This window comes from Protopterus annectens, chromosome 1.part1 (assembly GCF_019279795.1).
Source record: "Protopterus annectens isolate FY-2018-M chromosome 1.part1, PAN1.0, whole genome shotgun sequence".
NCBI lineage: Eukaryota > Metazoa > Chordata > Ceratodontiformes > Protopteridae > Protopterus > Protopterus annectens.
In genome coordinates, this window is record NC_056726.1 from 118,823,273 (window position 1) to 118,848,062 (window position 24,790).

Consider the following 24,790-nt stretch of genomic DNA (forward strand, 5'->3'; position numbering starts at 1 on the left):
AGTGAAAGAGATGCATCACAACCTCCATTAATTACGCAGCATCTAGTCTATGCCAGGTGAGATCCTTGTCCGTGAAATCAGAATGTAACAGAAGTAGAATGTACACTGCTTCAGCTCCAGTGTCTACTTTTCAGTTGATGTACTTCCTTCTATACCAAAATAGGTATGCTTTGTAACCAAATAATGACACTACATGGAGCTTGTGTTTCTGATTAACAATGTCGTTCAACATTAATAAGCACACAACCCTCTCAGCTATAGGAAACAAAACATTTCCCCTTTCCATTACAGAACAACAGTAGAACTTTTTTTTTTTTTTTTTTTTGCGCTCTCTGGACATCTGATTGATAACTGCAGGAAATTAGGACCAGTGCATGCCTCAAATTCCTTCCTAGCTTAACCTCGTATTTTTTTATATTTAACCCCAGCTACTGACTGCCTGCTCAAACATGATCTCTTCTCCCCACTCAATGAGTGAAGGCAAATAAATCCAATGCCTGCAATATATGCACTTTTTCCTTGCCGTTCCTTCTATCACTGTCATTCCCACATTCCGGCTGCTGACAGTTTTTCTGTGTGTTCCTTTTTTTTTAATCCAGTTTGTTGCAGGAAAGCCTAAGACACCAATTTAGCTGTTCTTTTGAATACCTCTGTTGTTGCCCTCTCCTTGGCTAAGCCTGAAGCCTATCCACTCCTAAAAGAATGAATCAGTAAATAGACTGGGCTGATGTGTGAGTACTTTAATGCTTTTCACAGTGCTACTTCAATCTGTTGAACCCTTGGACCTGCATCAGTTCTATGTGGCTGATATAAACATTGAATCTTAGCAGTCTAATTTGCTTTATAGCCTTCACAGAAAATCTGCCCACATATTTAGATAGGTTAACACTATGACCACTTTATCAATAATAATTTGCTTCCCTTTTCTAGTCTGATCCTTTCATAGATGCTCCTAGACAGTCTATTAATTGCTTACTCAGGATCAGCACATTTATCCAATGCTGCCTGTACAGGGTCAACCAGTGATCCATCTGGTACCTCATTTATCCTAAAGGTTCTATTATTAAAATGGCCAGCATGGCCAATGCAACATATGAACAGTAATTCTTACTTATAACATTAAAGCCCTACTTAGGAGCAGAAGACAAGTCCTACCCTAGTGATGTGATGATTTCATCATCTTGCCTCTCGACTTTACCATCCAAATAGCTTATGGCATCCTTAGAACAAGAGGCAGTAAAACTCAAAGACTATATGCTACTATTAAGATACTCAGTGAAACTATCTAAACCAACCCTATCCCCTTTCCAAATCAGGAGTATGTCATCCACAAAACGCTTGTAAAAGATAACATTTCCTGCATATTGTGGTAGACCATTATACACATATTGATCTTCCCAACCTCCAGTTACTATATTGGCATACACATTGGCTATGGGTGTACCCATAGCCACTCCTGCTTTCTAATAAAAAATTGTACTTTGAAACATAAAAATATTATTATTCAGGGTAAGATCCAGTAGCTCACAAATGGTCTCTATGTCTCTCCCTTTCATTCCTCCATGAATACACAAATAAATTCCGTATTCTCTCAATACCAAAATCATGAGGGATCACAGTGAATAATGACTTTATATGCACTGTGACAAAAATATAATCAGATACCTGGTTGGTCTTACACAATTCATAGAGATATTGGAGAAAATCACCTGTGTCCTTAATATAGCTTTTTACTTTTGTGAGCAATCTGCAAGAAATAGACTGAAGATATATGGAAATGGGTTTGGTAATCCTCCCACCTCCAGATATAATAGGTCTCATTGGTGGCTTATTAAGGCATTTGTGTATCATTGTGAATGAGTATGAGTGGATAGTAATGATTCAAGCAGATGCTAAACCTGGAATTAATCAGCTGTAAGCCTAAAACCTGTTTTGAAAAAGAAACAGATGATTTTATGGAAATTAACTTGTTCATGTGTGTTTGAATGTATTTTTAGGTATGCTTTATGTGGATGTTTTTATACCTATTAACTGTTTGGGGAGTTTTATTTTGCATACATCATTTGAAATATCTTAAATTTTAATTTTCATGCATCGCTTTAAATGTCTTAAGTTTTAGAGAAGATTTCGATTGCTGGCTGTGTCATGTGATGCAATTAAGCTTCATTATAAAAGGAAAAGGAAGTGTTATGTTCTGTTTTTTCACACTGAGGAAGGACACATGTCCAAAAGCTTTGTGTTTTATTAAAGAAGTTTCAATGTATTGAAATTGCTATCAAGTGTTTCCTCACACTCAAATTTTTTGTGTTTGATGTTGCTGTGACAGCGAAGGTTTACATTCTGCTGGTCCTTATTTTGTTGCAACTAAATACCAAAAACAGTTAGCCCAGCACTGATCCATGTGGTACCCCACTAGTTACAATTTTATATTTAGAGAGGATACCAGAAACTTTCACAACCTGAGATCTGTCAAATAACCAAGTGGACAACACAGGGGTTTAAATTAGGTTTGCCGATTTCTTAACAATACCAGCATGAGGGAATAATGTCAATGGCCTTGGCCAGATCATTGTTAGCAGTGCATGCGAGTGACCACTATCTACAGTCTCTGTTAACCACTCAAAGAAGCTAAAAGAGGTTAAGAAAACAAGACCTGCCTTTCACAAAACCAAACTGACTGGGATCTAGATCAGTGAAATTACCTGTGTCTGCATAAATGAGTTGTGCTATGATGCATGTAAGGTTGATGAGGCTAATGCGTCTATAATTGTCTGAATATGTAAAGGGGTCCATTCATGTATAAAGGAGTCATAGTGGCTTTTCTTCCACCATCAGGCACAAACCCTGTGGATAGGCAGAGGATGAAAAGTTTTAGTGCTCAGTTCTGTTCCCAAAAGAAATCCCATTATATTCCCTTAAGGACTCCTCTTAAATGGTCAAGTCCTCTCTTGTGTACCTCAAAATCCAAACTCTGTGGGAACTCTGCCACTGTGCCTTTAGTAAACTACCCAGTAACCTCATAAACATTCTGCCTGGAGCCACTGATCTGCAGCTAGAGCTGAGACAGATGGAGGAATAGATGGACATCCTGTCAACCTGCTGAGAAAATGTGACTGCCACACAGAAGGACGATTCCCTTCTTTGATGTTTCTTGTTGCATTTGCCTATTTCACTACATTCCTACATTCCATGGTTGCCATTCTACTATTTTGCACACTTATGCAACTAGCTGCATTGCCAGTGTCATGAACAATTCCAGCTTGGTAATGTACTTCCTGGATTTAAATACATTCCTTAGGATTTAGAAACACAGCACACATGACATTGTTAAACTAGCCACTACTTATCTGCTTAGAATGTCAACTCTCTAAAAATATTAATGCTTAACTAAGGCACAAAGTAATAGGCAAATCATAACTCATTGGGAAATCTGCCAGCAGCCACAACAGGGTAAACTGTGAAGAAACGTAACGGACAGGTGATTAAGACATTCCATACACACGGAAAGTGGAAATCTTGGGAAAATGGTTAATCCAATGCAAAGGGCCACAGTATCATTTAAATCTGTCTTTTGACATATGGGAAATGTGAGTATAGAACAGTCTGGAAAAGGGAAAATTAAGCAGAGGGAAGCATATACTGGAAAAAATTCAAGACGGGAAAGATTAGGGTGGCAGCTGGAAAGGTGGAAAATAATTTTATATATATATATATATATATATATATATATATATATATATATATATATATATATATATATATATATATATATATATATATATATATATATATATATATATATTTTTTTTTTTTTTATAAATATATATATATATATATATACATATCTATATGGGATCCGTACAGATCCCCGAAAGCACTTTCCACCGAAGCAGAAATCACAGAGCATACTTAACCGAAAGTGCTGTTCACCGAAGCAGCACTTTCAGATAAGTATGCTCATTGTGCCAGTTGTACTACGGTGCGCATAAGGGAAAATTCCCTTTTCCCCACTGTAGTGCAACCTCAGAGTGAGAATATTAAAGTGGGGGGTATGGGAGGCACAGGGGGGCAAGCCCCCCTGAATAGAAGTAGGTTTGTTTGTTTTTTTTTTTTTTAAACATACTTTACCGTAAGTGCTTTTTCAGTTAAAGCACTTTCGGTAAAGTATGTTCAGTAATTACAGATTCGGACTTTTGATCTTTCGATCAAAAGTCCTAGATTGATACATATATATATATATATATATATATATATATATATATATATACAGACATGCATCTATATATATATCTCATATATACAGGCTCTGTGGAACCTATATATATATCAACAAATGTTAAATAAAATAAATAAATAAATATATATATATATATATATATAGGTTTACTATCAAAAGCTTGAACTGCAGGTGATCGAATGGCAAGTGCTGGAAAGTATAGTCTCAAAGATGCACAAAGCCAAACCAGACTATTATGAACTCACAATAACTAATGTGAAGTTTGATTCTATAGTCAGAGTTTGGTATTTTGAATGGACATCATGGTAAAGTGAGGGACAGGGAATTTACACTTTTCCTCACTGTAGTGCGATCTTGGAGTTGGTATATATATATATATGTATATATATATATATATATATATATATATATATAACTTGCAGGTGAGGGGAGCAGACCCCCCCAAGGGGGGTGTTGGGGGGCTTGCCCCCCTGCAACACCCATGAAAGGACAGGCGGCAGTGGGGCTATTTGATTTGTGAAATTATGGTATTAACGGTTTTGAACTTCCTCTTCAAAAACTGTCTGGTTTTCAGCATTCTTGTTCGATGTCAGTAATAAACAAGCAAAGCACTTTCTTTATTTCAATACAAAGCCTATATGTGTGTATACATATATATATATATATATATATATATATATATATATATATATATAATATCTATATATCTATATCTATATATATGTATATCTATCTATATATATATATATAATATCTATATATCTATATCTATATATATATATATATATATATATATATATATATATATATATATGGTTTCACTTCATATTGCCCAAATGCTGAAATCTCAAATTTCAGCATTTCGACAGTATAAAGCTGAAAGTTTAAAATGTGAAAAGTGCGCAATTGATTTACGTTACGTGATGCGTGGTGTTTACTTGGGATGTTGTTGGATATGGGTGACGTGTGGTGTTTACTTGGGATGTTGTTGGATGTGGTGTATGGGTTTCTGTGGAGTATAAGGTAAGGGTGGGAGTTTGAGTGTGTGTCACTTTGTATTTAAGTTGTGTGTGTGGGTTAGGGTAGTTAAGTTAACTGAGTGTATGATTGTTGGATGTGTTGCTGTTTGTGTATGTGTGATGTGTGTTTGTGTGTGTGAGGGGCTGTGGAATGTCTGGGTGTGACTGGTCTGTCTGTTACTCTTTATGCGATCTCTGAGTTAGTATATATAAGTACAGGGGTGAGGGCGGTGCATGGGGGCTTGCCCCATGCTTTTCTATTGTGTAGGTGTTTGCATGTTTGGTCTTTTTTTGGTTTGTGTTTGTTTTGTGTTGTGGATGTTGTGGTTTGTGTATGGTGTAGTGTATGCTGTGTGTTCGGTTTTCTGGTTTCGGGTTTTTGATGTTTTGGGTTTTCTAATGGTTTCAGCTTTATTGGTCTCGAAATGCTAAATTTCGAGATTTCAGCATTTTGAGAATATGAAGTGAAATCATATATAAATATATATATATATATATATATATATATATATATATATATATATATATATATATATATATATATATATATTATATATACATATATATATATATATATATATATATATATATATATATATATATAGATAGATAGATAGATAGATATCTATAGTATATATATATATATATATATATATATATATAAATAAATATGTATACACACACACACACACACACACACACACACACACACACACACACACACACACACACACACACACACATACACACATACGTACATACAGTATATGAAAGCATTACTTCTGTAGCCAGTTGTAGAGTAGTGGAGCTAATGTACAAAACCAAAATCTGGATGCATGCAATGAAAAGTAATATGTAGGTTTGCTACAGAGTTGTAATCGGAAGGGAAGATTGAGTCAGTGGGGAAAAGATGTAAAGTTGCGAAGTATGACAACAAGTGTAGTTGGGGAAGGATGAAAGTAGAGTTGTAGAAACAGAAGGGTTAGACTTGTAATCAGGGAATTAGGGACAAATGAGCACACGTAAAAGAGAAAAGGTGCTAACATTATGAGAGATGGAGAACACAGTGCAAAGGGAGACATCAGACAAGGATAGCATAGACAAGGGTGGTTTGGAGAAGTGGATAACAAACAAGAGCAAGCATAGACAGAAAAAGGAGGGTAATAACATGATGAGGGATTGGATGGAGTTGTGAAGCTGACATCCCACTGTCCACAATTTGGTAGAAGCTTAGATGCCACCCTGGACTCCAGACAGAACAGTCAATATGAGACAGGGAGGTGGCTTAGTCAGCTGCTGGAAAAGGTTCTCTGGATGGCCAATGTGGGCCATCCAGAGAACTTGTCTGTCAAACAGCTCCCTACAATGTCTGTCAGCTGCCTGTGTGTCACTCCCACCAAAAGGAACAACAGCCCGAACCTCCACTGCAGGGCTGGGTGGTGTATCTCCTGCAATTGATGTTTGAGCTGGGAGATTACTATGGCAGGCTGGTTTACAGATGGATTAGATGGTGGTACCATTTGTGGGAAGCTGGCAGCATTTACATGAGCAGTGGGTGTGGGACTAGATGCTGCTGTTTATAAAAAAATAAATAAAGATAACAACTTAAAATAAATAATAGAAAGGATAGGTAGAAAGTGGATTGGGAGAAAGAAAAGTGTATACACAATGAAAAGTGCAACTCCTTCATATTTTTTATCTTATGATGTTATGAGTACTGTACTCAAAATTACTATGAACACCCATCCAAATTATCACTGATGGCAAGATATGCAACAATGGGTGGAAATCATACCCACATAAATTAGCACATGCAGCCTGAAAAGTAATGCATAGCATGTTGACCTAATTGTACAATCTACTGAAGTCTGTATTCAAACACTCAGTAAAAGCATCATACACACACACACACACACACACACACACACACACACACACACACACACACACACACACACACACACACACACACACACACTGCTGCATCTGAACTATGGAACCAAGAACAGAATTTGCAGTACAGGACAAAGCTTACAGTGGAAGACTACAGCTGCAAGCTTCCATCATATTCACAGTTGGCTTGAGCAATATCAGTAATTCAAACTGTACTGTAAGAAGCAGGTGTGCTCACCCCAGCACTTGGTATAGCACTCAGTACTCCTACTGGGCACCTACTGTGCACATGCCTATTTTCTGCTATTGCTTCTGAGGCTACTGAGAGAGAAACAGGACAGTGTAACATCTGCCGATACCACACAATTGCAGTATCTATGTGTAGGTGTGACAGATGTTACATACAGTACATCTCTGGTGCTGCAGATGCAGCCTCAGCCCCTCCACCATCCAGGGAAGTCAAAATGGCATCATTTGAGGTCACCACACAGATAGTGATATAACTTGCCTTTGCCAGAGAATTCCATGCCTATGTTACATATTGTGGGCCCTCATACCCATCTACAATGAGGCAGTGGTTGTTGTCATTGTGAGGGAATTGGAGGAATATATTAGTTTCCCCCATGCACCACCATTCAGCCTTGCAAGCTATATTTGTCTCACCCAATTAGACATCTTTTCTGCCATTGAAGTAGGGCTGGCATCTTGCAACTACACCCATGATCCAGTTTGCCAGTTGTCAAGTATTGTGGGCTAACTCAGTTGTATAACCTGTGGCAGGATTGACAGATATATGTACCATATTCCAACATTCATATATTGGACTGTAAGCTGTGATAAATGACAACATTGTCCCTGAGACGTGCCTTTGCTTATGAGCCACTGATACAGCATGCAGTATAGTGACTCCATTTCCATTAGTTAGAAATACAAATACCTTCTCAGCCATGCATGCACATTGCTTTGCACAGATGTGTAGGCATAGGCATGCCATTGTGCAGTACTAAACGCAAAGTTTGGGCAGTAAGCATGATGTGCAAATTGAGCAATTTGTCAGAATAATTATCCAATCCCTCATTTGCACAATCGCTGCCTCTAGACCCCTGAACTTGCACAATATAAGTGTGAATGGAATGTAGAGTGCCTCATTACACTGTAGAAGAAGTGGTAGAGCTGCTACCTTGAACCCTTAATGTAGTACATGTAAGGTGATTTCCTCCCTGGCAGGTGGGCATTGTTGCTTGTATGTTACCTTGTCAGTTGTTATCATTATATAGTGTTTTTTTCTTTATGTGGGGTGGTAACATGCTGACTGTGGGACCTGTCCATTTAGACCTTTAGGGATACTGTGAGGCAATGACTGTTTACTGGATGTCAGTATCACCATGCTGACACAAGTTTCCATGTCCATAGCATTATGCCTGGCAAAGATTTGCAGGAGAACAACAGGTTCACAGTGCAAACAAAATGAGAAAGAGTAAGTTCTCTGACATTAAAAATGAAGTGCTGTTGCAGGCACTCCATCTCCATTACCAATGGTTCATTAAACAAGTAGCTGCCAACCAGGACTACTAAAACTATGCAATATTTTGTGGTGGGCATTAATGCTATTGGAGTCTAGGACTGCACCTATGAACACGTACACCACAGAGCCACAGATATCACCCAGGAGGCCAAGAAAATAGCTGTCTGCCTTGCTTAGGAAGATAGGTCAATAGGAGGTTGCTAGCTTACATAAAAGACAATACAACAGCCAGTCAGTCCTATAGTGTAGTGCTGGACCTCCAAGCAGAGCTGAAACATGCCCCTAAAAGACCATTAGGTGATGCCCTAGGTGGGTATTGTGATATCTTTTTTTTTCTCCACAGAGCCTGTTTTCAGCGGAGGCCCGGGGAGAAATGCTCCAGATGCATGTCTTTGGAATGTGGGAGGAAACCGGAGTACCCAGAGGAAACCCACGCGAACATAGGGAGAACATGCAAACTCCACACAGAAGGCACCCCAGCCGAGAATCGAACCGGAGAACCTCTTGCTGTGAGGCGACAATGTTAACCGCTGCACCACTGTGCTGCCCATATATCTGTAATTACATAAATGCTATTTTCATTTTCAAAGCACTCAGTGGCCATCTGACTAACAATATTTGTATTTTGGATAACTTATGAACATTAGGGATATAAGCTACATGTACACCTGCATGAGGTAAGGTATTTATTCAGACTGCTCAACAACAGTGTTGTATCATATTTGAAATGGGACTATGTACAAGGCAGAAACATCTAGTTCAGATGGTGATGGTAGTGATGAACTGGCATAGTCAGGAAGTACACTGGGTGTGATGGACACAGGGAAGGTCACCAGTGGATCCTCTATTCAGACCATGGACACAGCTTCAGTGCCTGTGGCAACCCAAAACACACACACACACACACACACACACACACACACACACACACACACACACACACACACACACACACACACACACACACATGCACATACACATATAACAAAGGAAGGACAGGTTATGGGGTTATGGTGGCCACTGACAACCAACGTAGTGTGAGATCACCTACAGAGCAATCATCCTTATCTACCACAGTACCCAGTAGGGTAAAGGTACACACATTCACACATTGAGGGTTTGACTATTGGTGCTCATTGGAGACACTGGTACCACCTTCCCCCAGAAGCAGCCTTGTCAATGTCCATGACCCAGTCACTGTGCAGAGTCATTATGGCGGCACAGACTAGTACATTCACAGCTATTTTAGAGTAAATACAGCTAATGCAGGGTGTGTGCTTGACTTCCCGGAATGCATGTTCCCATGTGAAATAGCTTTTGCAAACTGAATCACATACTAAAATGTACCATGTCCTCTCATGCTTACATGCCATGTGCCAGGACCATCCATGATGCCATTACTTCCATGAATGGTGGCCATCATGGCCATGGTAAGGCAAGATCATGATCACTCCGTGCTAGCATTTCATCATCGACATCTGTTGTGGACATAGCTACTGCCAAGAGAAGACATCTCTGGGGTTGTGTTAGTCATGCTAGGGACACATCTGATAATGGACATCATTAAAAGTCCTGCAGCATTCCACCGTGTAGTCATGAGCATGGTATGAACTATATGACTCCTAGTAGTGGCATATCTCATGGGTTAGTGCAGCCACAGGATGTGCAACCCTCTACCATTCATGCCCTGGATCTGTCTAGTAGGTCAATCCACAGTCCTGCAACTAATGCTGAGGTTGTGTCCCAGCAGACATACACGCACAATCACCATAGTCTCCAGTGCTTCACACATGCAAACATCCAGTGACACACTGGCCCATCACAAAGTGTTCTAAAGTAATGCACCCCCCCATTCAGCCACTACACACAAGTTTAGTCTTACTTTTTGATTTCTTCAGCATTCGCACATTTTCCTGTGAAATACATTGATCACTTGTCCTCACTCTCCTAACTGTGCAGATCAGTAGAGCTATGCTTATTCCATTTTACTTTGTTACCTGTGTTGCCTATATCTGATGCACAGTTTGACCAGTCTATGCATAAGTAAACACAGTATGTTGTTGGGTTTGCATGCATCACCTTTACTTTACACTATATGGTATATTATGGGCCTAAGCTGTATGCAAGCCATTGCCTCTTTGACAGTGCAATGGCATACTATATTCACTTTATTTATTTATTTATTTATTTATTTTTATTTTATTTTACATTTGTTAGGAGAGTCCGACTGGATGATACATGTCCATTTTCAGCGAGGAGAAAGGAAAAAAATTCAAAGATAACAGACATATGATGAACATTGTTAATGCAAAAAAGGAAGATAGTTGAGTTCTAATACAATATAAAGATACACATACATCTTGAAAAAAAAACAAAGCAAGCAAAAAGAGCTGGTGTTTTCTCTGGGTGACACAGTATCTGATGACATTTGAGTTGGTTGAAATGGAGTTTTCTGTTTGTCATTTATTTGACATTTGTTTACCAGGATGATCTGAATGGGTCAAATGGAACTCATTTTCAGTGAGTCCCAGGGAGAAAAGCTCCAAATTACAGAAATATACAAACTTTGAATAAATAATAAAAAATATACAGAGATATGGAATTACAAGAGTTACAAGAAGTGGAATACAGATTTAGCAATATCGTAAAAGGTATACAAATAAAATAAAATTTGTACTGTGACATGATAAATGCAATACTCCAAGAGTTAAGCACATTGCTGTGAGCGTTTGGTAACTAGTCATAATACATCCAATAAATACAAGTAAAACACACAGTTTGAAGAAGTTCAGAAGAACATAGTGAGATTCAGTGTGACCTGATCTGGAGAAAAAAAAAGGTTAGCCTGGATTGGCACAATAGCGCAGTCAGGAGTAAATCATGTGCTGTTTCAGCATGGATTTAAAGACAAGTAAGTTAGAAGTAACTCTCAGTTAGTGAAAGGGAATTCCAAGCATAACCTGAATAGCCTGAAGTAGTTGATGTCTTGTAGGTGCTGTTAAGAGCCAATCATAAGAAAACACATGGAATCCTTGCAGACGGATGTGAGCTGGAACCACTGCTATGCATTTGGTGAACACCCGTAGGGCACTGGGTGACGCCAAAAGGGCAGTGCTCTGAATTAGTAATGATCGGTCCCCAGCCTGAAGTGCAGATATCTCTTGGAGTGCTTTTCTATTTTGATATGATAGTAAACATCCTAGAGATCTACAGAGCACATCCAGTCGTACTTGTGCAGAAGCAGCAAAATGAACTGTACTGTAACATGTGAAACTTTGACTTCTTTATGAACAAATTTAAACTGCTCAGATCCAAGATCATTTGAAGGTCCCCTGTTTTCTTTGGCACCAAAAAGAAGTGTGAGTAAGTTCCGCATCCTAGTTTTTAACCTCTACAAAGGCACTCTCCCTCTCACTGGGTGGCACATCAGGGAGATATGTTCTATATGTCCTATAAGTGAGAGGAGGAAGGGAAAAGGGAATATAGTAACCTCTGTAAATTATATTTAACACCCAGGGTCATTTGTTATGTTTCTCCAGGCTTCTGGGTGTAATGAAAGTCTGCCCCCAACTGCTTCCAGAGTAGAACAGCCAGGCAGCACTTCAGGAGTGCTGAAAGGGCCTGTTAGAAAAAGGTTCTCTGAAGCACTGACATTTGTGGACTCCTCTCCCTCTGGGGTGATGTCTACAGTTAAATCCTATCCCTCTGCCTCTAGAAGAGGGTTCATCTTGCAAATCGGGAAAGACCCGTGGGACTTACGGAACCACTTCTTCTTCCCACTCAGTTGTTTATTGGAGAAGGTCCATTGTGTGGAAGAAAATTTGATCCCTACAACAGATAAGGTCTTGCCTTCCTGTTCGCTGTGGGTGAGAGTCTCTTTTACTGATGGCCCAAACAAAAAGGGACCATCAAAGGGGGCATTAATGAACGATGCCTTAAAGGGGTCCATTAAACCATGCAGTTTCATCCAGGCATGTCTCCTGAGGGCTATGCCTGAACCAACCACTCTTTAGGTTCCTTCTGCAGCATGGGAAATTATGTCTAACGTTCATTTCCAGTTGCTGGGCCTTTCACTGACTGCCCGGTGTTCTGCAGACTGTTCCTGTGGCAACTGCCCCCTACTTTACCTGCCTTCTAAGTGTGATATTATGCAACATTGCACATACTGAGAAACATTTTTGCATATATGTACATGTCATACTGTAGGGTGCTGCCGGATAAAGTGAAGGTCTGCCTCCAGCAGTATGAAAATATGGTTCAACATGACCTTGGTTTCTGATAAGGCATAGTTGTATCCCTGATCTGTTTCCTTTTATGGATTTCAGATTGGTGTCAATAACCAGGGCTTCAGGCCATATCAAGCTTCCCCAGTAAGAGTCCCTGGAGAAAGTCAGTCCTCAAAAACTACTGGTAGATGTCACAAATGTGCAATATGTGTGAGTTATGATAAATGCCTGGGTAGCCTGCATAATATTGTAGATCATGCCCTGTGCATTACACACCAGCTTGCAGTTAGTGGAATGATACCCTTTCCTGCTCACATCCTGTATTCTCTTTTTACCAGACAGGGTCTTTATTTTAATGTGGATACGGTCTGTGTCCCCCAGTACATCAGGCTACATCATAGACACCATGCATAGTATTGTCTGTCTCCTCTGTGGCACGTGGAAATCACTTCTGCTCCCCTACATGCTATATCACATCATCAAAAAATTGATGGAGTATTCTTGAGGCAGATGCTTGAGATGCCCCCACTGTAACCCCTGAATACAGATGCTGAAAACTAGTATACATACAGCTGCACATATCTTGGTATCCATTGGGATAGATAATGTACAACTCACAAGGCCTGCAGATGTTCCTGACACATATCTACTAGGACCTACACTGTGACTGTTACCGCACAATACTAATCCACAATGTCAGTGCTATGTGGTCCATGAAATGATGAGTGCAATCAGATGCCATGGTATCTCCAAGGGCAAGAAATCACATCTCTATGGCTTGCAGCAGCAATAATAAATTCTTGCATTTAGACATTAAGTAATGCTGTGGCAGCAACTAACGTTTCTCCACAGTTTGGTTACATTAGCATAACAATTTAGCTTTGTTCAATAACACTAGTGTTAGTGCAGCATATTATGCTCTTTGTGTGCTTCTGAATCATTTTGCTATGTTGGTTTCCTTCATTTACATACACAACATGCCTCATTTCAATAATGTCGCTTCTTGCCATCTGTTTATATGTCATTAGCATATAGCATAGACAGCTCTGCAGATATTGCTCATGCAGCCTTTCTCTCTGAATTGCACACACCCTGTGTGTAGCCATTCATCACACAGAAATGCTTACTACAACTTGAATAACGTTTCTGAATCAAAGGGACTGACTGGAGTGAACAGCAGCAAAATAAATTAGCATGTCAGTATCCCTGATGCACCCTTACTTCCTACTTATATTTTACTGAACTAGTGCTTCAGTTTGTGGTATAACGTATTATGTCTTCTGAGGATATATATCAACTTATAGTAAATGCTCCCCTAGCTCTAAGTCTCCTCATGCCAGATTCAACACCGCATCCATCCATCCATCCATTCATCCATCCATCCATCCACAACCACTTTTTCCCATTTTTTGCACATGTGGTCAGGTCTTTGAGTCAGGGTGTCTCTTCACCAGTGACAATCATCTAGAGACAAGGTTTACACTGCTGGGTGGCTAGACCTGTTCTGGTAGTCCTTCCACATCAGACACTAGCACTCACGTCTCACACCTTTAGCAAATTTAGAGTGTCCAATCCCCTTACTGTATGGAACATTGGAAGAAATCAGGGCACCCAGAGGAAACCCATGGGAACACAAGGAGGACATGCATAGCCCTTCAAAACCCACATCATCAACACCCACACATAGCAACACTAAACTCACATATGCGGAGAACCTTAACATTAACCTGCCCAAGCAACAAGGACCTCCGAAGCTGAAACGCCAACAAACACCAGTCACAACCAAAGTGACACATAGCTCACAACACCAGTGTGCCACCCAACAACAGCCCATAAGGCAAGACAATGTACCCAACACTTTAGTCATAGGTGACTCTATAGTCAGGCACACTGATGTCCCACTCACCAGGCTGAACAAGGAGAAAATTACAGTCAGCTGCCTGTCGGGTGCCAGGATCCACCACATAACGCATGCACTCAAGTCACTCCACAACAAGTACAAATACGACTCTGTCATAGTCCATGCTGGAGTGAATGACTTGAGACGTACCTCCCTGGACTACATGAAAAGAGACATGGAAGAGCTCTTGGATCATGTGGCCCAGGCAGGTATGACCCTAGCCCTGAGTAGCATCCTGCCTTCGCCTAGAATGATACCACAGTATAAGGACAAAATGATTGACTTCAACAATTGGCTAAGCTTCTGGTGTCATTCAAAGGGGATCCAGTATCTGTCTGCCTGGGAAGACATGATCGACAAACACAATGCTTTGCCAGAGATGGTCTGCACCTGTCACCCTTGGAATTCAGGTTACTGGCTAAAGATCTTGCCACCCCTATAGTGCCTTTTTTAGGCAAGGTTCAAAGGATAAATCCACCACTGTAACAGATACAAGCATGCAAAATCTGAAGGTAATGCTACTCAATGCTAGAAGTCTAAACCTCAAAATGCACTCTCTCGAGGCACTCCTAAAAATGGAGAACATCGATATTTGTGCAGTAACTGATACCTGGTTCAAGCCTCCAGAGAGCACCCCTGCAATTCCAGGCTACAACTCTTACCACATTTTTCTGCCACAAATCCAAGACCGAAACACTAAAGGTGGAAGAGTGTCCATATTCACCAAGAATATTTACACCTCCAGGCTAGTTGCCCAACACAATGCATCTGAAATTCTCCAGGTGCAACTAACACTAGGTAAGACTGCAGTACAATTTGTAGCTTGCTACAGATCCCCCACCATGCCCCAAGATTCTCACTACATAGGTTCATAGGTTCATAGGTAGGTACTAGGCTATCGGCCATGGGGCCTATACAAGCCCAGCCAAAAAGGTACCCTGGCTTTTGCCACCCAAGAAAATTGTTTTTCTGTGCCACTGTCGAGCAGAGCCACAAAGGTGATCCCTTGGGTGAATTTTCTATTTCCCATCCAATTATCAAGATTTTTCTTGAAGAGAGCTAATGAGGAGCTTTGTTTGATATAGATAAGTAGTTTATTCCAGAGTATCGGAAGTCTCTGGGACCGGAATCTATCTCTCCGGCATGTTCTTTTTATTGTGGTGACAAGGTTTAGGTCCCTAGAGCATGTAGCTCGGAGGGATTGGGATTTCTTTAAGTGGAGCATGTCCAACAGCTCTGGGTTTGACATAGCTTTGTATGTTAGGCAGAGATCACCTCTGAGTAGGCGATGTGCGACGGAGTAAAGCTAGAGTTTTTTGAGACGGTCTGCGTAGGGCATCTGTTTGATGCCGGTAATCCTCTGTGTGAGGTATGTCTATGGTCTTTCCAGTTGTTGTAGATGTCTTGTGAGGTACATACCAAAAGGGACGTTGTACCCTATAATGGGTCTAATGAGTGATGAGTAGAGGGGAACAATTACCTCTTTTTTTCTGGATGAGAAACTTTTTGTGATGAGGTGTGCCACGTAGAAGGATTTCCTGACTACTGTGGCGATGTGATTATCAAAGGAGAGACTACTGTCCACCTGTGTTCCAAGGTCTCTTATCACACTTTCGGTGTTAAGTATACTACCACCTGTGTTGTAGTTCATGGCTAAAGAGTTTTTACCAAAGGGGATGACAATGCACTTTTTGGCATTGAGCTTGTGGCCATGGCTTTGACACCAGGCATCTGTCTCAGTGAGGCCCTTTTGTAGGATGTCCACATCATTAGGAGTTTCGATTATGGCTCCTAGTTTGCAGTCATCTGCAAACCTTGTTAGCCAAAGACCTTCTGTGTTAGCCTGTACTTCAGAGAAGTAGATACCAAACAGGAGAGGACCCAGGACTGAACCCTGTGGTACTCCACTTGTCACTGGTCTGAAGTCGGATTTGGAGTCTGCTACTTTCACAGTGTGGGTTCTGTCAGTGAGCCAGTTGGAAACCTATCTTGTGACATAGGGATTTATACCTAGTTTAGTGAGTTTATGTATAATTCCAGAGTTGGGGATGGTGTTGAAAGCCTTGGCAAGATCTAGATAGGTTGTGTGAACCACCTTACCCTTGTCTACGGCTTTGGTGACTGCTTCAAAGAAGTCTATCAGGTTTAGGAGACATGATCTGCCTTTTAAAAACCCGAACTGGGTGGGATCCAGAGTTTGGAGATTAGCAATGTGTTTGTTTATAAGTTCCATAATGATACGTTCCATGGCCTTGCAGACCAGGCTTGTCAGGCTAATGGGGCAGTAGTTCCCGCCGGGGTCTGTGGTGGCTCCCCTCTTGTGGAGTGGGATAACCGTTGCTGTGCGCCATTCAGCAGGCACAAAGCCTGAGGTGAGGCTATGATTGAAAATGGTACTTAGGTGGGGTGCCAGTACATTCTGTAGTTCATGTAGAACACAGCCTGGGATGTTGTCTGGTCCCATGGATGCTGTGTTCTTTGCTTTGTAGAATGTGGTTTTTACCTGTGCAGCCGTGATTACAGGAACTTTGCAATCTTCCTGTATAGAGATGGGCTCTTTAGGGGGTGAGAGGGGGGTAAAGTTAGCACTGAACCTATCTGCCAGGATGTTAGCAATATCAGTTGGGTCTGTATATTTAGTGCCATTGTGCTGTAACTCAGAGCAGATCTGAGTGTTGCCATTGAGATTCTTGACAAACCTATAGAATGCTTTGTGGTTGTCTTTAGAATTAGTGGTGATTTTGTTTCTGTAACTAGCTTTGGAGGATTTTATCAGGGATTGCAGCTTCTTACTGAGGCTTACCAGGGAGCTCCTCCACTCGTGGGATTTTACTTTCTTTTGCAACAGTTTCTTCCTTCTGTTGTACAGTTTGCTTATGGCAGGGGACCACCAGATTGGCTTCCTTTTTTGGAGGATAGTGTCTTGGTTCTGTTTGGGATAGCACGATCCATGCACTCATGTAAGTGCTTATAAAGTGCAATTGTGTAGGATTCAGTAGTTGTAACTGTATTGTCCATCTGCATGGGTGTCATGAAGTTCACCACTTCTCTCTTAAGAAGCATGAAGTTGGCTTTGGAGAAATTTTTTACCATGGTTTCTTTAATGGGGGGTGGAGGCAGGATGTGGATATCTAGGGTAATTAGCTTATGGTCGGATCGGACCAATGAGGCATTGACTTCAGGTGTGGAACACCGGTCACTCATATTGGTAATGACTAGATCAAGGATATTGTTGCCCCTGGTGGGGGTGTGGATAAGTTGATCCAGGGCATTGGAGTTTATGAATTCCAGAAAGCGTTGAGCGAAGGATTTGGTACATGAATAGTTTTCCAAGTTAATGGTGGGGTAGTTGAAATCGCCCATTATTAGGGAGTTTGGTTGAATCCTAATATTTTCCAGTACATCAAGAAAAGAGAAGTGGAAATCCTGGGGCATGGTGGGTGATCTGTAGCAAGCTACAATTTGGATTGCAGTTTTGCCCAGAGTTAGTTGCACTTAGATAACCTTGGCTGCATTATGCTGAGCAACTAGCCTGGAGGTGTGGATATCCTTAATGAATATGGACACACCTCCACCTTTGGTGTTCTGGTCCAGGTTACATGGCCGAAAAGTGTGGTATGAGTTATAGCCTGGTAGTGCAGGGGTGCTCTCTGGAGCCTTGAACCAGGTCTCAGTCACTGCACAGATATCAATGTTCTCCATTTTAAGGAGTGCCTCGAGTGAGTGCATTTTGAGATTTAGATTTCTAGCATTGAGTAGCATCACCCTCAGTTTTTGCTTGCCTGTTCCTGTTATGGTGGTGAATTTGTCATTTGAACCTTGCCTAAAAAAGGCAATATAGGGGCGGCAAGAACCTTGGCCAGTATCCGGAATCCCAGGGGTGATTGGTGCAGGCCATCTCTGGCAAAGCATCGTGGTCTGCTGACCATGTCATCCCAGGCAGACAGACACTGGATCCTTTAGAATGGCACCAGAAGCTCAGCCAATTGTTGAAGTCAATCATTTTGTCCTTGTACTGCGGCATCATTCTGGGTGATGGCAGAATGCTACTCAGGGCTAGGGTCATACCTCCCTCTCACCCCCTAAAGGGTCTGACCTTTCTAAACATACTGGAAAATATTAAGATACAACCAAACACCCTAATACTGGGTGATTTCAACTACCCTGCCATTAACTGGGAAAACTACTCGGGTACCAACTCCTTTTCCAAATGGTTGTTGGAATTCATAAATTCCAATGCCCTGGATCAACTAATCCATTGTCCCACCAGGGGCTCCAGTATCCTAGACCTGGTCATTACCAACATGGGAGATAGATGCTCCACACCAGTGGTCACCCCCTCATTGGTCAGGTCTGACCATAAGCAAATCACCCTTGACATCCACATCCCACCCCTACTCCCCAGTAAGGAAACCTCCTTAAAAAACTTCTCCAAAGCCAACGTCATGCTACTGAAGTCAGAAGTGACAAACTTCACGGCACCCATGCAGACGGGTTCTGAAAGTTCGACTGCAGAATCCTACACTAAGGCACTGTACGAGCACATCCACTCGTGCATGAATTGTGCCATCCCAAATAGAACCAAGATGCTCTTCTCCAAAAAAAGGAAGCCAATCAGGTGGTCACCTGCTATAAACAAATTATACAACAGAAGGAAGAAACTGTTGCAGAAAAGAGGAAAATCCCAGGATGCAAAAAACTCCCTCACCAGCCTCAGTAAAAATCTGAGATCCCTCATAAAATCCTCAAAAGCTAGTTACAAAAATAATAATTGCCAAAGATTCCAAAGACAACCACAAGGCATTCTATAGTTATGTCAAGAATTTAAATGGCAATGCTCAGATCTGCTCTGAGCTACAACAGAATGGCATTAAATATACTGATCCCAAGGATATTGCCAATATCCTGGCAGATTGATTTAGTGCCAACTTTACCCCCCTCTCACCCCCTAAAGGGCCCATCTCAATACCAAAAGATTGCCAAATTCTGGTAATCACATCCACACAGGTAGAAACTGCACTCTCTAAACCTAAGAATACAGCATCCATGGGACCAGATGACATTCCAGGCTGTGTACTACATGAACTACAAAATGAACTGGCACCTCACATATGTGTCATGTTTAATCATAGCCTCTCCTCAGGCTTCATGCCCACTGAGTGGCGCACAGCTACAGTTTTCCCACTCCACGAGGGGGGATTCACCTTGGATCCCAGGAACTACCATCCCATCAGTATGACAAGCCTGATCTGCAAGGGCATGGAACGCATTATCATGGAACTTATAAACAAAGACATTGGCAACCTTCAAACACTGGACCCAACCCAGTTTGGGTTTGTGAAGGGCCAATCTTGTCTCCTGAATCTGAATGACTTCTTTGAATCAGTCTCCAGAGCTGTGGATGAGGATAAGGCGGTCCGCAAGGCCTGTCTGGACCTCGCTAAGCCCTTCGACACCATCCCCCACTCTGGAATCATAGATAAACTTACTAAGCTGGGCATAAATCCCTACATCACTCGATGGGTTGCCAACTGGCTTACTGACAGAACCCAGACTGTAAAAGTAACCAACTCCAAATCCAGCTCCAGACAAGTGACAAGTGAAGTACCTCAGGGTTTAGTCCTGGGACCACTCTAGTTTGGCATCTACTTCTCTGAAGTACAGGCCAACACTAAGGCACTGTGGCTAACAAAGTTCGCAGATGACTGCAAACTAGGAGCCATTATTGAATCCCCAAATTATGTGGATATTCTACACAAGGGCCTTACAGAAACAGATGCCTGGTGCCAGAGCCATGGGCTCAAGCTTAATGCCAAGAAATATATGGTTATCCCCTTTGGAAAAAAACATCTACCCATGAATTACCACAAAGGTGGCAGTACACTAAACATCGAACATGTGATGCGAGACTTAGGGTCACAGGTGGACAGTAGTCTCACTTTCGATAGCCACATCGCCACAACAGTCAGGAAATCCTTCTATGTGGCACACCTCATCACTAAGGGCTTTTCATCCAGAAAAAAGGAGGTCATTGTCCCACTGTACTCATCCCTCATTAGACCCATTATAGAGTATAATGCCCCATTTGGTATGTACCTCACAAGACATCTGAAACAGCTGGAAAGGCCATAGAAATACCTCACTAAAAGAATAACAGGCCTAAAGCAGATGCCATATGCTGACCATCTAAAAAACTCCAGCTATACTCTGTGGCATAACGTCTACTCAGAGGCAATCGCTGCTTAACATACAAGGCCATGTCAAATCCTGAGCTGTTGGACATGCTCCACTTAAAGAAATCCCAATCCCTCAGAGCCACATGCTCCAGGGATCTAAACCGTGTCATCACAATGAACAAAACATACTGGAGGGGTAGGTTCCTAACCCAGAGACTCCCCAGAGTCTGGAATAGACTGCCCATACATGTCAAGCAGAGCGCCTCATTGGCCCTCTTCAAAAGGAACCTTGATGATTGGATGGGAGATAGGTAATTCACCCCAGGGATCATGTCAGTCGCCCTGCTAGACAGGGTTCCAGAGAAATAAATATCGTGGGAAGAAATATCCAGGGAATTGTTATGGCTAGGCTTGTATAGGCCCTAGGGTCGATAGCCTAGTACCAACGTATGAACCTATGAACCATCCTGTAGCAAGCTTACATATCTAACAACACACCTAAATTGCCATAAAATACTTCAGATTCAACAGAGAAATATTTACTTTCTGAAGACTAGGTCTCCAAAACTGTTGATTACAGAGTAGCATTATATCAGTATCTTCACATCATACATCTGCTTTCTCATCTATGTACATTACAATAAAATTAAATCTATTTCTGTAAGCAGAGCTCACATCCCTAATTCCTTAAACTTTAGCCATTCTACTGCTGAAGAATTTATAACATTACCTAGTTATAATTCCAGACTCTGCCCATTCATATCACTGCTACTACTACTGGCTGTTCAGTAGCATAATCATTATTATTTCCAGAAAATAAACACAATCTCAGTTGGCTTCATCCAGAACTAGAAGCGAGAAGTGAGACCCTAGCAACTACCTGCTTGAAAATTTCAAAGGAACTTCCTCAAATAATAAATAAAATTAAGCCACAAAAGCCGTTAGTATTGATGAATGTCTATATTTAACCACACTTCCTCTACTTTTGTCTTACCACAAGTTCTGAATATCCTTATTTTATTTAATTGTCCCTCAGGCCAGTGCAGTCCTCCATGCTGTGCCTCAGTTTATGCTCCCTCAGGACCTAAACTTCCCTTTCCTGCTTTGGTTATGCCTATTCTTGACTTGCTGGACAGCCAGCTTTCCTTGCATTGTTAATCCGGCCGTTTCATCAGTGCACGCCTTCTAGTCCATTATTGTAGGTGGGTGGGAAGGCCAAGGCAAGGTAGTTTCTTTTTAAACTCCTCTCTTTATATTTGTGTTATACATGATAAACATGGTACTACAAGCATGATTGCTTGCTTGTCTTTTCATTAAATTAAAGTTTTGTTGATGTACAATGCATTCTATTTCAAGAGGGACCCATTCTCAAAGAAAATGCTGAGACCTGAGTTTCTGAAATGCATTAAAAGTTTAGAAATGGTAACACAATACTATGATTGCAAATATGATTGAAACTTTAATAAAAGTACACTAGTGCTGAAGATATAATCAACTGTAAGTTCTGTGTTCCACAAAATATTCTGTTATACAAAAAGGAAAGGCTGGACAACAAAGTTCATCCATGTTGAGTAAAAGTGAGCCATATGACTTCATCAAGAAATATCTGCCATAAAATGTGAATGTAAATAAGCTGTAATTTTGTATAGGATTGGCTAGACCAGGCTTGACAACAGGCACATTAATATTATAGGAGGTTACTAGGCTATTGTCCCTGGGGCCCTTACAAGCCAAGCTAGAGTTTAACCTCAAAAAAGAAACCTCAGTCACCATTAGATGATTGCATAGAATGTCATCTGCTGAGGGTACAGCTATTCTTGTAGCAAGACAGGGTACTACACATGTTCCTCAGGAAGCACTGCTGATAGATTTAATTAGGGCTCAGTAAATATACACCTAAATTCTAGTTTTGTTGGGTAGGATGCATGGAAGAAGGGTATCAATATAAGACTCTTGGACAACTGCTTTAGGCTACTGTAGTTAGTTATGATGCATATTCAAAAAAAGAGCACTAGACCATGAAATATGCTTTTAAAAAACATGAGACAGTGTATAAAATTTCACTTACCCATGCTTTTCCCTTTTACAGGAAATCAGAAATCGCCACTGGCTACAAGTAATGTCAGTTACTGGAAGTTCTTTCCCACTGGAGGCTAATGTATTTAAACTTCAACACATTTTGGAAATCGAACTGATAAAGTATGTAAAGACCTTAATATGAATCATATACTTACTACTTAGAGGTTGTGTGATGAACATTAATTACAGTAGTTATTGAATGTTATTTTCCTTTTTAAACTTTTAAGTTTTTAGAAAAAGCTCATGCAAATAATGTTTTCCTTTGCTCAATCATGAATAAAAATAAAGTATGACTAGAACATTTTATGTCTGGATTAGAGAGTTACATTTAAGCCTAATCAAAAATAAAAGTGCAGATAATAGAAATGTAGCTTTCTATGGCTCTCTCTGTCTATAGCTTTTTGTCTCATACACTCATGCACTTATATATCTCTGTCTGGCTGTACTTACTACGCAATACCTGAACGTCAACTTCAATATTATACCATGCCCCCCCAAAATGTGCATGCTGATTGGCCAGCATGCACATTGTAAATCGAGTTATACTAATGGAAAAAGGTCCGGTCGCCCGGACTTTTTTCCATTAGTATAACTCTACTTTTAAAACACTGTCTCGCTATGTTAAATGGGTTTAACATAGCGAAACAGTAAAAAAAAAGCAACGGAGATCTGCGTTCCTTATTTTAAACCTGTCTCGCTATGCTAAACCCATTTAACATAGCGAGACAGGTTTTAAAAAGCAACGGAGAAAGCAAGATCTCTGTTGCTTTTTACTGTTTCGTTATGTTAAACCCATTTAACATAGCGAAACAGTAAAAAGCAACGGAGATCTTGCTTTCTCCATTGCTTTTGCTCAACTCTGATGTACTGCGCAGCGCCCAGTACATCAGAACTGCCGCGGATGCCAGACATCTGCGGAAGGGCAGTAAACAGGCATTATACTATGCCATTATTTAAGAAAAGTAATAGTTTCTTTTCTTAAATAATGTCATGATAATAGCAATAACCACTTCTGGGTGTGGGTAATGCTGTATTTACCCACGGTTGGCTTTGTTTGGTGCCTCGGGCGTCGCCCCCCGGGCCAAACCACACCAACCGTGGGTAAATCCAGCATTACCCACACCCAGGCGTGGGTTATTGCTATAATGAACCACAAAAGGTTAACAACACAAATGTCAGACAGGGTACTGCACATGCTCAAGTAAGGTCCTCACTGCATGCAAAGAAAAACTTAAAAAAGAGAAAAATAACCCTGAGATTACATAATCCCTGGGGGAGGGTGACATTCCTCAACCCAGAGGATTGTCACTCTTGCACACCTGTTGGCCAAATTGTGATGAAAAAACAAATGTTGACATTTATAAGTTTCAACCACTTTTGCCAGGCTCATTATCTCTGTCTGTCTCTATACATATATATATATATATATATATATATATATATATATATATATATATATATATATATATATATATATATATTTATATATATATCAATAGAGTTATCTAATATGCATCTACATATCTATATATCTGTATCTGTATGTATATATATTTATATATATATATCAATAGAGTTATCTAATATGCATCTACATATCTATATATCTGTATCTGTATATATATATATATATATATATATATATCAATAGAGTTATCTAATATGCATCTACATATCTATATATATATATATATATGTGTATATATATATAAATAATATGTATATGTATATATAT

The 24,790-nt window shown here is 40.5% G+C and overlaps 1 protein-coding gene across 1 annotated transcript in view; it reads left to right on the top strand.

Annotated features, from left to right (window-relative positions):
* LOC122814238 (dynein axonemal heavy chain 5-like) overlaps window positions 1–24,790 on the top strand; it is a 3,525,594-nt gene that overhangs the window by 1,201,319 nt on the left and 2,299,485 nt on the right. The window contains exon 37 of the mRNA XM_044086840.1: window positions 23,066–23,175. Within this exon, the coding sequence (XP_043942775.1) occupies window positions 23,066–23,175 (110 nt within the window). The remainder of the gene's footprint in view (window positions 1–23,065; window positions 23,176–24,790) is intronic.